Below are 13,335 nucleotides of genomic sequence, written 5' to 3'. Positions count from 1 at the left end.
TGATGTGGCAACTCCAGTGTCTAGATATTTCTCCAGATTCATTTTTCACTCATCTCTTTGCTTGGGAGAATTTATTCTTAATACATAGTATTTTACCTGGAAATACTACAGTGTCTGCTAAGATAGAAGCAACATTTTTTATAAAGAGTATATTGTTCTTTGGGGAATCCCATAAAAGGCCTGGTTGCTCTGGGCCTCACAAAGCTGATAAAGGAGCAAAAGATATTCTGAGAGCCTACGTTTAGATGGCATTCTGTTTTTCCTGGGCATGCCATTATATCAGGCTGTCAGTTCCTTTTTTACAAAACAATTTTTCTTGAGGGGAATTTCACATAACACAAAATTAGCCATTTTAAAGTGAATGATTGAATGGCATTTAGTGCGTTTACAGAGTTGTGCATCTACCAGCTCCATATTATTCGGAAACATTTTCATCACCCCAAGAGGAAATTCTGTATCCATTAAATACATCCTTGCCAGCATTTGTTATTTTCTACTTTTTTGATTATAGCCAGCCTACTGGGTATGAAATGGTATCTTATGGTTTTGATTTGCATTCCCCTAATGACTCATGAAGTTACCATCTTTATGTGCTTGTTAGCCATTTGTATTTCTTCTTTGGAAAAATGACTACTTAAGTTCATTTTCTATTTTAAAAATTGGGGTTTTTTTTTAGTTGTGTTCTTTATATATTATAGATATACACCCTCATCAGATACATGGTTTGCAAATATTTCTGTCATTCTGTAGGTTGTCTTTTTACTTCCTTGATAGTGTCTTTTGATACACAAAAGTTTTTAATTTAGGTGAAGTCTCATTTGTCTATTTCTTTCTTTTGTTGCCCATACCATTGATGTCATATCTAACAATCCATTGCCAAGTCCAAGGTCATTAAGATTTTCCCCTAAGAAAACTCTTTCTTCTAAGGGTTTTATAATTTTAGCTTTTATATTTAGATCATTGATCCGTTTTGATGTAATTTTTGTATATGGTAGAGGTTTGGGTCCAACTTCATTTGTTTGCATGGGGTTATTGAGTTGTCCCAGCACCATTTGTTGATGAGGCTCTTCTTTCTCCATTAAATTGACTTGGCACCTGGTTGAAAATCTGTTGGTCATAGATGCATGGGCTTATCTCTGGACTCTAAATTGTATTCCTGCAATTTACTTTTTTTTTTTTTTAATGTTTATTTATTTTTGAGAGCGAGAGATACAGAGCATAAGCTGGGGAGGGGCAGAGAGAGCCAGCGACACAGAATCCAAAGCAGGCTCCAGGCTCCCAGCTGTCAGCACAGAGCCTGATGCAGTGCTTGAACCCACGAGCTGCAAGATCGTGACCTGAGCCGAAGTCGGACGCTTAACCTACTGAGCTGCCCAGGCACCCCTCCTGCCATTTACTTTTATGTGGGCTGAGTTTCTTATTTTTCTCCCTTTGATAACAGGATCATGGGGTTGATAGCACCATTTTCCAGAATCCCAGAAAGCTTCACCTAACTATTGGAATGTTGGTACTTTTGAGTGAGCAAGAGATCCAGCAGACGTGTGAGATGCTACAGCAGTGTAAAGAGGAATTCATTGAGTGAGTAATCTACAGGAATGGGGAAGGGTGGTCACCTCATACTGGCTTCTTTTTGGTGCCACAGACTTGTTTTTGCACTAGGGAGCTGAGTCACACGGCAGCAAGATTTGTCGACTCACCCAGTTGTTAACACTTAACCATTGGAACGTTGTCTGAAAAGCTTAAAATGGATTTAAAGCATGTATTTACAAAATTTTATGGAAAGACTCTACCTTAAATTTTACTTGGTCAGTAGGCAAATTTTGTTCTTAATAGGACATCCCAGGGGCGCCTGGGTGGCTCAGTCGGTTAAGCATCTGACTTCAGCTCAGGTCACGATCTCACGGTCCGTGAGTTCGAGCCCCGCGTCGGGCTCTGGGCTGATGGCTCAGAGCCTGGAGCCTGCTTCCCATTCTGTGTCTCCCTCTCTCTCTGCCCCTCCCCCATTCATGCTCTGTCTCTCTCTCTCTCAAAAATAAATAAACGTTAAAAAAAAAAAATTAAAAAAAAAAATAGGATATCCCATTATTTTCTCCAAAAGGAAATTCTCTTCATTATCTGTTGAACAGGATAGACTACTGTATTCATTTTTTGTGTGTGCTGCAGAACACATTACTACAAGCTTGGTGCTTAGAACCATGCAAATTTATTATCTTCAAGTTTTTTGGGGTAGATGTCTGACATGGCTTTCACTGGGTTAAAATCAAAGTGTCCGCGAGGCTGTGTTCCTTTCTGGGGGCTCAGGGGAGGAGTTCATTTGCTTGCGCTTCACGCCCATCTCCTAGAGGTCACTCCCATCCTTTGGCTAGTGACCAAATCCTCTGTCTTCATCATCTTCATCATCTTCATCATCAGCTGCACTGCATCTCTCCGACCCTTCTGTTACTGCTTCTCTATCTCTGGCCGTAGTAGGAACAGGTTCACTGCTTTTAAGGACGCGTGAATTTGACTGAACACACCCAGATAATTCAGGATAATCATCCTGTCTAAAACTCCTTAACCTTGATCGCATCTGCAAAAGTCTGTCTGCCATGTAAGGTAGCGTATTTACAAATTCCAGAGAATAAGACATGAGCATCTCTGGAGGGCCATTATTCTGTTACCACAGTAACTCAAACATTACATAAATAACATGATTCCCTACTGAGGTGTTTATTGTATTTCAGAAATGCACTTTAATTTTCTTTTTTAAATACAGGTAGTATTGTTTGAGTCGGTAAGGATACCAAAAACTGTCCAAGCAGTCTGTTTTGGCTCGGGGAAAGCATTGCTATTCTGGGGGTAGAGTTCTTTTTACTATAAAATGTTAATTTACATGTACATCTGACCTAACAGCTTTATTTTAAAGAATCATCTCTTCCCTACCCTTTACTCCTTTTACTTAAGACTGACGAAGAGTAAGAGAAATTTGAAAACTAAATAACTTGAACAGCTTTTTTGGTCACTTATAATATTCAGGTCCCATACTATTTTTTTTTAATTAAAAAAAATTTTTTTTTAACGTTTATTTATTTTTGAGACAGAGACAGAGCACGAATGGGGGAGGGTCAGAGAGAGAGGGAGACACAGAATCTGAAACAGGCTCCAGGCTCTGAGCTGTCAGCACAGAGCCTGATGCGGGGCTCAAACTCACAGACCGCAAGATCATGACCTGAGCCGAAGTCAGACGCTTAACCGACTGAGCCACCCAGGCACCCCAATTTTTTTTAACTTTTATTTACTTTTGAGAGAGAGAGAGAGAGAAAGACACAGAGTGCAAGCGAGTGAGGGGCAGAGAGAGAGGGAGACATAGAATCCGAAGCAGGCTCCAGGCTCCGTGCTGTCGATACAGAGCCTGACCACGGGGCTCAAACTCCTGAACCATGAGATCATGACCTGAGCCGAAGTCAGACGCCTAACTGAGCCACCCAGTCGCCCCTAGGTCCCATACTATTTTTTTAATGTTTTCTTATTTATTTTTGAGAGACAGAGATTGATAGAGAGGGAGAGAGCAAGTAAGGAGCAGAGAGAGGGGAAGAGAGAGAATCCCAAGCAGACTCTGCACTGTTAGTGTGGAGCTCTATGCAGCGCTTAAACTCATGAACCGCGGGATCATGACCTGAGCCAAAATCAAGAGTGGAATGCTCAACAGACTGAGCCCCCCAGGCGCCCCCCCCATACTATTTTGATATGGCCTTGTAGAAGTGGGTTACCTAGTTCATTGCGTAAGGCAAGGTAAAAGGGTTACATTTTCTTATATATGCTGTAAATAAAACTATGTAATAGGGTGACTTGTTTGTGGGCCATTTCTTTACAGTTTTGAAGACAAGGTATTTTTCTTGAGCAAAATCATAAGCTGACTGGGTTTGCAGTCTGCAAAGAATACTTCTTTGTCTTGATCTTTGCTCACTGATGGACCTAACTGTTCTCTCTCCATCTTAACCTAACATGCAAAATCATTGTTTGTAATTAGATATTTGCAATTTCCTTGCATACGATACAACTTTATGCTTTACCTTACAAATTTTATCTGGTTTAGGAATTAGTCCTGATACTTTAACTTATTTCCAGATCATGTTTTGCCAAACGAAACGGAAAGCAGCTGCACTTTCTTGGCTGCCATGAGGGTAATCCTGCTAAGAAAAATTTAAAGGTAGATAAATTATTTGTTTAGGGAAGTGTTTGTTTTCTTACCTGTGAAAATCAGGCCACAGGTTTTTAATCACTGAAGCTTTATCCTGAGCTATGTGAGGATTTAGCTGAGTTCTTCCCTTTTATGTCTCCTGGTGCCTTTTGTGACTAAATGCCAAATCTGAGCCCTTTAAGCATGTCAGGGTTGGTGTGCATAGGAAATGAAGAGCAGCCTTAATAGTTCCTAAGAATTTTTGACATGACAGGATGAAAACAGTAATTGTAGTTTTTCAAATTCAGCAAAGCTTTTGAAATAGGACAGAGTTACACTGCCAAAAATCTGCAGTGCAGGCAAAAATTTTTTTGAAGAGGCTTTTTTCAAAAAGCTGAAAAGATTTGAAACCAGCTAGTAAAGCAACCCCTCCCCCCGCCAGCCCTCTTCTCCTACTTTCTCCTCTGCCACACATACTTGTTTAAAAAGCACATAGTGCAAAATTAACTTATTTCTGAGGAGAATGAGACTCAGAATTGGCTGTTTAGGTTGGTTAGAAGTGCCTTGTTTCCCTAACAAGGGAAAAATGTCTCCTAAAAATACATACATATAGCCACACACACTTACAGCCCTGGTGAGTAGAATTCTCATTTAACTTTTTTATTCATACTCTTTGATCTTAGCTTTTGTACTTGATGTACTTAGATTGTCAGCAAATAGTGGCTTTTCTTTTTTTTTGAAATGTTTGTTTATTTCTTTTGAGATGGGGGAGGGGCAGAAAGGGGGGGGAGAGAGAGAATCCGAATCAGGTCCCATGCTGTCAGCACAGAGCCTCACAGGGGGCTGGATCTCCTGGGGTTCAATCTCCTGAACCCTGACTTCATGACCTGAGAATAGTGGCATTTCTAACCTGGGCCTTTTATGATGTAAAGATCCCAAATTAAAATATAAGAAGGGAAAACTTTGAAATTGATAGACTAATAAATAACATGCTGTGGTTTAATTTGATGGCTTTTTAAAATTGAGAGATTAAATCTACATGGCTAGATTGGGATTTAATTAAAACTGTGGTGCTAAATAGATATTTTAAAGAAATAGTTGAATATTTGTCTTTAATTTGGAGGTGTTTTTCGAGTGATGTTACCTGACCAGGAACAGAATTTTGATTTCAATTCTTAAGCTAAGGGCTCATGAAGCTGTATAGATTCCGAATGAATTATTCAGTGTTCAGTAAACGCTGAAGCTTTAAATGTATCCCTTGTGACTTTTCCTTGTGAGATGGAGAACACAAACAGTGCGGTGGCTCTGAGTATATAGTCTGACAAATACGCAGTATTTTTTTGGTTCCGGTATCACTCTTCTTGTACCTTAGTGTTCCCAGTAGGCCTGAGGTAAAACCAAATAAGTTAAAAAGGGACAAGAATAAGGAGAGAAGAGGAGGAAAAATACCCATGGGTGAATGCTGGTTCCTGTTTATTGCCTCAAGTGTCACTTGAAAAGTATGCTCACGGGTGTCCCAGGTGGACTCTTTGTCACCATGACCAAGAGTATGAGTCAGGTAAACCACTGAATTTCTCTCCCTCTTGGTAAATCCTAGGGAAGGTTGAAAGAGTTTCTGTTCCTACTCCTGAGACAGGCTTTAGATCCTGTTTCATTGTTGCATTTTTTGTTGTTGTTGTTCCTGGTACCCCATCTAATTCCAAAGATTTGAGGTGGTTTGGATTGAGGATATACGTACAAGAGAAATGTTAAAAGTCAGGGAGCTCAGAGATAAAGATGGAATGGGAGAAGGTTTTACCTGAAAACCAAGGAATGGTTATAATTACACTTGAGCATTAAAATTTAATAGTTTTCAAGCACTGGTATACTTGAACTAAATTCCAAAAAGAAACACATCCATTATTACACTTCTTACCTGATAAAAAGGAGCATGGCAGTTTTTTAGGAGAGAATCCTTTTCTGGTTCTCAATCCAAGAAAAATTTGTCATGTAAATCTTAACCCAAAATGATGATGAGCAGTGTCTTCAACAGGACTTTTGCAGAGAATACAAAAATATTGTTTACATGGTTCTCTCTTGGCTCGATCCCTAGAATTTGAGGGTAGAGCATTAGGCAGAATCCAGTAAAAACATTTTAGTGGGAAACTAAACCAATGGTATGGTGCTTTGGGGTGATCTATGTGGGGTCAGAGTTGGGGGGAAAAACGTAGAAGAATGTATGGTTAGTATTAAACTTTTTTTCATGTAAGTTTGTTTGACTATACCTTGATAGGATTGAATGGCAGTCTTCTGTGTTGAGTTTTCGCTTTTATTTGGAACGGAGATCTTCTGTGCTGTTGGTTGAAGCTATAGGCCTCAGATAATAGTTTAGAGCGTGGCTTGTGTTTTGGAACACCCCACTTATTAGAGGTGGTAACAGGGATACTTATGATGGAGGCGGTAATTTTTATTGAATATCTGTCTAAAATAGTTTCTTACTGAAAAAAAATTCTGGTCTTGTGCAATAATATGGTCTTGAATTTGTAAGGGAATATTTACCGTGAAGATTCCTAGACTACGAAGGGTCTCTCTGTGGCATTGGTGCAGTGTCAAGAGAACTGTTTTGTTTTGCTTTTTTAGGAATTGTCCTTTGGTTTATCCTAACTTCCTTTTGTCTTTGAGCTGGTACCACATTTTTTTTCAATGACTATGTAGGCACGTGTCCACATTCTTCTCAAAATTGTCCAGAAAAGCTTCTCTGTTTAGTGTAGAACATCCAGTCAGTGTTTACCAGAGATTTATGGAGTTTACCTATTTTACATAAGGCATTGTGCCTGGCTGGGGATATCAGAGTGGACAAAATGGATAGATTGTCCAGCCTCATGGGGCTTGCAGAAGACTGTGTATGGTGAGCTGATTTTTAGCTGGGTTTCACCTTGGCACTGCAGGGCCTTTTCTGGTTGAAGGATAAATCTGTTTAAGGAGTCTGGGAAGGAAGCAGAAGGGTGAAGTTTTACTTAACATGAAAGTAATACCTGCACCCATGAAACTAATGTAACATTGTATCTCAGTTATATTTCAATTAAAATAAATAAAGTCATACATAGTTAGTTTTAGAAAAGTCGAAAATTATAGATAAACAAAAATATCACTTTTAATCTTACCGCTTAAAGATAATTACTATTAATGGTGTGCAGTATGTACTCTCAGACTTTTTAATATGCAAGTCTGTATTTCTTCTTTGAGGTGTAATTTACTTACAGTAAAATGCACAGATCTTAAGTGTAGTTGATGAGTTTTAACAAATGCATACACTCATGTAACTTCAGCCAAATCAAGATGTAGTACATTGTCATCGCTCTATGAAGTTCCCTCATGACCTTTTCCAGTAAATTCACTTCTCCCAGCAGCAACTATTGTTCTGATTTCTATTTCCATAGATTAATTTAGCTTGTTCTTGAATGTCATATGAATAAGAAATCAGTCTGTACACTTTTGTGTTTGGCTTCTTTGGCATATATGGGCATTTTATAAACTTATGTGTGGCTTCTTTTGCATATATTTTTTATATTAACTTTTTAATGGATAATACATTTACATGGTGCAAGATTTTAAAGATTCAAAGGATATGCAGTGAAGGGTTTCCTTCCCACTGCTATTCCCACCAAGCATCCTGCTCTCTTCTTTAAAGGCAAGAGATTTTTCCAGAGATTTTTTATACGTACAGGGAATGGATATATATATATATATGTATATACATATATATATATATACATATATATACACACACACACACACATATACATATATATGTATATATATATAAATTTTCTTACTCCCATCTTTTGCACAAATAGTAATATATAGCATGTACATTGTTGTGCACCTTTTCTTAAAACCTTAATGAATATTTAATTTGTTGCCAATCTTTGGTTGTTCCAGACAAAGCTGCAGTCAAACCCTGTGCCCAAATTGTTTTTCATGAGTATAAGTGTAACCTGTTACATCATATCAGGAAATAGTATTGTCTGGTTGTTCTTTTGTGTGTGTGTGTGTGTGTGATAAGTTTGATCAGTGGGTTCAGGTGTGGTTAGCCTGATCCATCGTTATAGAGCTCCCCTCTTTATATTTTCTTTATATTTCAGCCTTTTGCCATTAAGTTTTAGCAGCCATTGCTAATCATTGTCTTCATCCATTATTTCATCAGGGGTTGCAAAATGGTGATACCCTGATTTCATCATTACTTCTGCGTTTATTAGTTGGAATTCTTCTGTAAAGAACTTCCTTTGTCAGCTATGGTTGGATACGTAGCTGAATTCATGATGATTTCCTTAGGTTTGGCTCCCAGAAATTGAGTTGCTTGGACAAAGGGTTTCTACTCTTGAAGACTTTTTATAAATATTGCTGTTAGGATGTTATACCACTTTATGCCTCCACCATTGTTAGATGAGTAAAATACTGTTTGCAGCTTATAGAAATAATGAAAACCCAAGAGATGGGCAACACATTAAATGTCTTTGTCAATCAGAAGTGTCATTCCTTGGCTTTTTCTTGTGAGTACTAATAAACCGGTATTGGGACAACTGTAGTGTGACTTTGGAACTACTTGTATTTCTAATTGGTGTGCATAGAACGCAATTTTGAAATTAGAAGGATGGTTAGATAATATTGTTAGTAAAAAAAAAAACCTCCCAACAATTTTATTTTTGGTAATATTTGTGTATAATAACTATGTTTAAAATATAATGGCCCTCTTAGTTTAAACATTTGTAAAAATCTAACGTTTTTCCTTTGCAGTGACATTTCTGGGGGCAAACCCTTAGAGGTAGAGATGGCAGGGATAGAATACATGAACGATGATCCCGGCATGGTGGATGTTCTTTATGCCAAAGTCCATATGAAAGACGGCTCCAACAGGTATGTTTCTGGAATGCTTCTTTGTTTCCATCAAGAGGTGCCTAAAAGCACTGCTAGAAGTTCAACAAGTTTTGGTTCCTTTTCTTTGAGATCTTACTATCATAAAGAGTGTGTCAATTCTTTTTTTTTCTTTTAAATAGTAAGCAATTATCTTAAAAGAGGAATTTGTTGTAGGAAAAGTATCAGATTTTAGTCTGATAATTATTGAGTTACTTGGATGGTGGATATTGATTGTAGCAATCTAGTTTTTATGATGTATGCTTTCTTCATGTTTTTCAGTCTATAGGAGGCAGAAAGGATGGCATTTTAGGATGGTAGTTCGTTGCAAAAGTGACATAACACAGATCTAGTGAATACCATGACAAAATGGGATGATAACTATACAAACTCTATAAGATTATTAGGATTAAGCTAATCTACATGAAATGCTTAAAACAGTGCTTAGCACATACAAACATCCTCAAAACACATACCAACAGACGTTTACTGTTTTTTTATTTTTGTTGTTACTACACAGATCGCTTCTAGGGATTCTCAGTCTATGACCCAGGCTATTTCTGAGGCTAGTTTAGGCATCCAGAGCCATTTCTAATGTTAGTGCTGTTTATTAGTCTATTCAAAGTCTTCTGGGAGCAGAGGAGCTAAACTTGAATTGGAAGTTTGTTTTTGTGGTCTTTTTATTAAGGCGGGATAGAACAGAGCTCACCCTGAATCAGAAACCCTCCAGAGAAAATGAAAGTCTTTAGGCAAGCCCCCGAATTGATTTGCTTTTCTAGAGGATCCCTTGTAAGATTTCTCATATTTCAATTCAAATTGGTAATCTCAGTTATCTTCTAGCTCGTTTCAATTGGAAGTGAATTTGGGGCGGGGCTGGGCAGGGGGAAGGAAAAGACAGTATAGAATCAGATGTTGTGTGTGTTTTGGACCAGATTTGTCTTGGATACCTGGCATGTGCCTAAATAGCATACTAATGACCTTGTCTTAAAAAGTAGGGACGCATTGTTCTTTCAGGACATCCCAAAACATTTCTTATGAGCTTGGAATTTGATATCTGGTATGGATCATTTCCTTTGCATTGTGAGTTATAACAGTCCGATGTCTTCACCAGTTATAGGGCTCCTGTGTATGGAGTAGATTACTTTTCAGTTTTGTGAACAAAAACAGTGAACGATAAGATAGCAGTTCTCAAGCTTTTTGTCTTCATAATCACTTAATTTCTTAAAAATTATTGAGGACACGAGAGAGCTTTCTTTATATGGATTATAGTTATCAATATTTACCTTATTAGAAATTAAAATTAGAAATTTAATATTTGATGGTTCATTAAAAATAGTAATATTTTTTGTTTACATAAATAATGCATTTTTCATGAAAAATCTATTTCCCAAACCAAAAATATTTAGTGAGAAGATAGGCATTGCTTCACATTTTTGTAAATTTCCATAATGGAAGACAGCTGGGTTCTCATATCTGCTTCTCTGTTCAGTCTATTGCAATATGTTGTTTTGATTGAAGTATACAAGAAAACCTGGACTCACACAGAAACGTATTTGGAAAAATGAAGAGTACTTTCAGTGTTTTCAGCTAATTCTGGATATTTGATACTACACTAAAACTTGACAAGTTACAGTTCGGTAAAGGTCAGAAATCCTATCAGCGAACATTTCATACTCTTGCACTAAAATCCATTGATCTCTTTTACATTTTGACCGGATCTATGCACAGTTTCGTATTGGTCATTTAGAAGATACTGGTTCACTGAGTTATGCACATCTTCCAAATGTTGACATATTTCATTATGCGATGTTAAAAACGTATTGATCGCACTATTAATTTCACCACAGACTTTAAGTATTAAGAAGCTGCTGTCAAGCTCATGGTAGCAGAGACACATTTTCTTAAATTCTTATTTTCACTTGAAAGCTTAAATTTTATTATTGGCCCAAAATACTGTTTTCCTTGAAGTTCTTTTTTGAGAAAATGTCTGTCAAATAGCCAAGTCTGAATAACCGTAATTTGTCTGTCAGTCGTTCTTTCAAATAAAAATGGTGTTCGTGGACAAAGAGGCTAGTTCAGCTCCAGCTCTGACAACCTCACAAGTGCTTTTCCTCCAGACAGCCATCTGCTTCCACATACAGCCCAGCTGCTTTATCCATACTGCTGATTGCATCACACAGATACATTAAAAAGACATGTACTCAAGGCCTGAGATTTAATAAAATCGATTATTTTTACAGTTTCATCAAGGATAAATGAAACTAGTTTTTTTTAAAAACCATGTATATATAGTGAAGAATATACTGCTGCTCATACAATTTGCTGCCGCCGCCTTAGTTTATACTAAGGTGCCAGCAGTTTTTCTGTTGTTGTTTTGTTTTAAAAACAATTTTTTTTAATGTTTTTTTATTTTTGAGAGGGAGAGAGACAGACAGACACACAGACAATGCGAGTGGGGCAGGGCAGAGAGGGAGACACAGAATCTCAAGCAGGCTCCAGGCTCTGAGCTGTGAGCACAGAGCCCAGTGCGGGTTTTCAGACTCACAAACCGCGAGCTCATGACCTGAGCCAAAGTCAGATGCTTAACTGACTGAGCCACCCAGGCGCCCCAAGGTGCCAGCAGTTTTACCCAGCATTGCTTTTGCACCGTCTGTGCAAATGTCATTACAATGAAAAAGGCGGACAGTGTCATACAATTACTATAAATATAGTTGTGACCTCATGGGCTCCCCTAAAAGAGTCTCAGGGATCTCCAAAGGTCCACAGACCTTACTGCAACAACCTTTCATCTAGGTAAGGTTTTAATTCTAATATTGAAGATTGCATAGTTTCCGGGGAAATTATAACTTTTTTTTTTTTTTTTAGCAATTACTCTTACTTGGCACTGTGCTTACATCGTATTATCTTCATTTTATCTTCACAGCATCTGTATAAGATGGATAGTATTCGTATGCCCGTTTTATAGATAGGGAGGTTCAGAGAGTTTAAGTAGTTTGGCTAAGGAACATATAGTCTGCAAAACCATGCTCTGAATCCCTATGCCAGAATAAAGAAGGTTTTCAGTGTGTGTATGCTAGGTTGAGTAGAATAGACTATGTTCCAATTCTTATTTCCACTTTTTTTTTTGAAAGTGATAAAATTCACATAACATAAAAATTACCGTTTTAACCATTTTAAAGGGTATAATTCGTTAGCATTGAGGACATTAACAACATTGTGCAACCACCACCACCAATGTTTCAGAACATCTTTAGCACCCCAAAAGGAAATCCTGTACCCATTAAGCAGTCACTCTTCCATACCCCCTGTTCTCTCCCCAGCTCCTGGCAACCAGTGATCTACTGTCACTGTGGATTTGCCTATTCTGGGTATTTCCTATAAATGGAACCACACAATATGTGGCCTTTTGTGCCTGACTTCTTTCACTCAGCATAATGCTTTCCAAGGCTCATCCCTGTTGTAACAATGTCAGTACTTCACTCCCTTTTATGGCTGAATAACATTCCATTATATGGAGATACCACATTTCAAGTTGATCCATTCATCAGTTAATGGACATTTGGGTTGTTTCCACCTTTTGGCTATTGTAAATGGAGCTGTCTTCAATTCTTTTGGACTGACTCACTTCTAAAATGTATTACATTTTTTATTTCCTTGATTAACCTTATAGTTTTATAGGGCATCATAGCCACTTAGCCTGACCTCTGTTAATTTGCTTTCTTAGTATCTGTTACGGGATTTAATTTTTGTTCATACTGGTTTAAACCTTACTGTTGTAAAACTGAAGTCTTTGATAGCTTATAGACATACAGTTAACATGAAGCTATATGGAAAATTTACATGGGATTACAGCAATACAATAGTGAATTTTTCCTAATCTATGGCTTCAAGTCTGCATATGTCATAGACATCACAGTTTTTTATTTATTCTATTCTTGGTGGCCCCCAGAGGGAAAAAGAGAGGTTACTGGGAAGAGATAATAAAATCATTACTTTGAGTTTTTCCATTGGGTATCTTTACCTTTTGCTTTAATAGTTAGACTCTTGGTTCTATAGAAGGCCTTCAAGTGTAAAGAATAATGTTTTTGAGATTGGAAGAAAATAAGAGCTATAAAAGCTAGGTGGCTTTTGAAGACAGAGTTCAGACACGATTGGTACCCACATTAATGGAATGGTGAGTGCTCAGAAGGTGAATACACCCATTATTTTCCCAAAGATCCAGCCCTTAGAAATTGTGCACACTTACTATTGTCAAGGCTTTGTAAATTGAAAGATCTTATGAA

At 37.6% G+C, this 13,335-nt stretch overlaps 1 protein-coding gene across 9 annotated transcripts in view; it reads left to right on the top strand.

Annotated features, from left to right (window-relative positions):
• The window catches only part of ASCC1 (activating signal cointegrator 1 complex subunit 1), a 146,447-nt gene that overhangs the window by 86,645 nt on the left and 46,467 nt on the right, over positions 1 to 13,335 (top strand). For all 9 annotated transcript variants that reach the window (XM_042961252.1, XM_042961253.1, XM_042961255.1 and 6 more), the window contains 2 exons: positions 1,442 to 1,578; positions 8,936 to 9,055. In XM_042961252.1, the coding sequence (XP_042817186.1) occupies positions 1,442 to 1,578; positions 8,936 to 9,055 (257 nt within the window). The remainder of the gene's footprint in view (positions 1 to 1,441; positions 1,579 to 8,935; positions 9,056 to 13,335) is intronic.

The sequence above is a fragment of the Panthera tigris genome, chromosome D2 (assembly GCF_018350195.1).
Source record: "Panthera tigris isolate Pti1 chromosome D2, P.tigris_Pti1_mat1.1, whole genome shotgun sequence".
NCBI lineage: Eukaryota > Metazoa > Chordata > Mammalia > Carnivora > Felidae > Panthera > Panthera tigris.
Note: the sequence above shows the minus strand (reverse complement) of the source record. Positions and strands in the feature narration are given on the sequence as shown.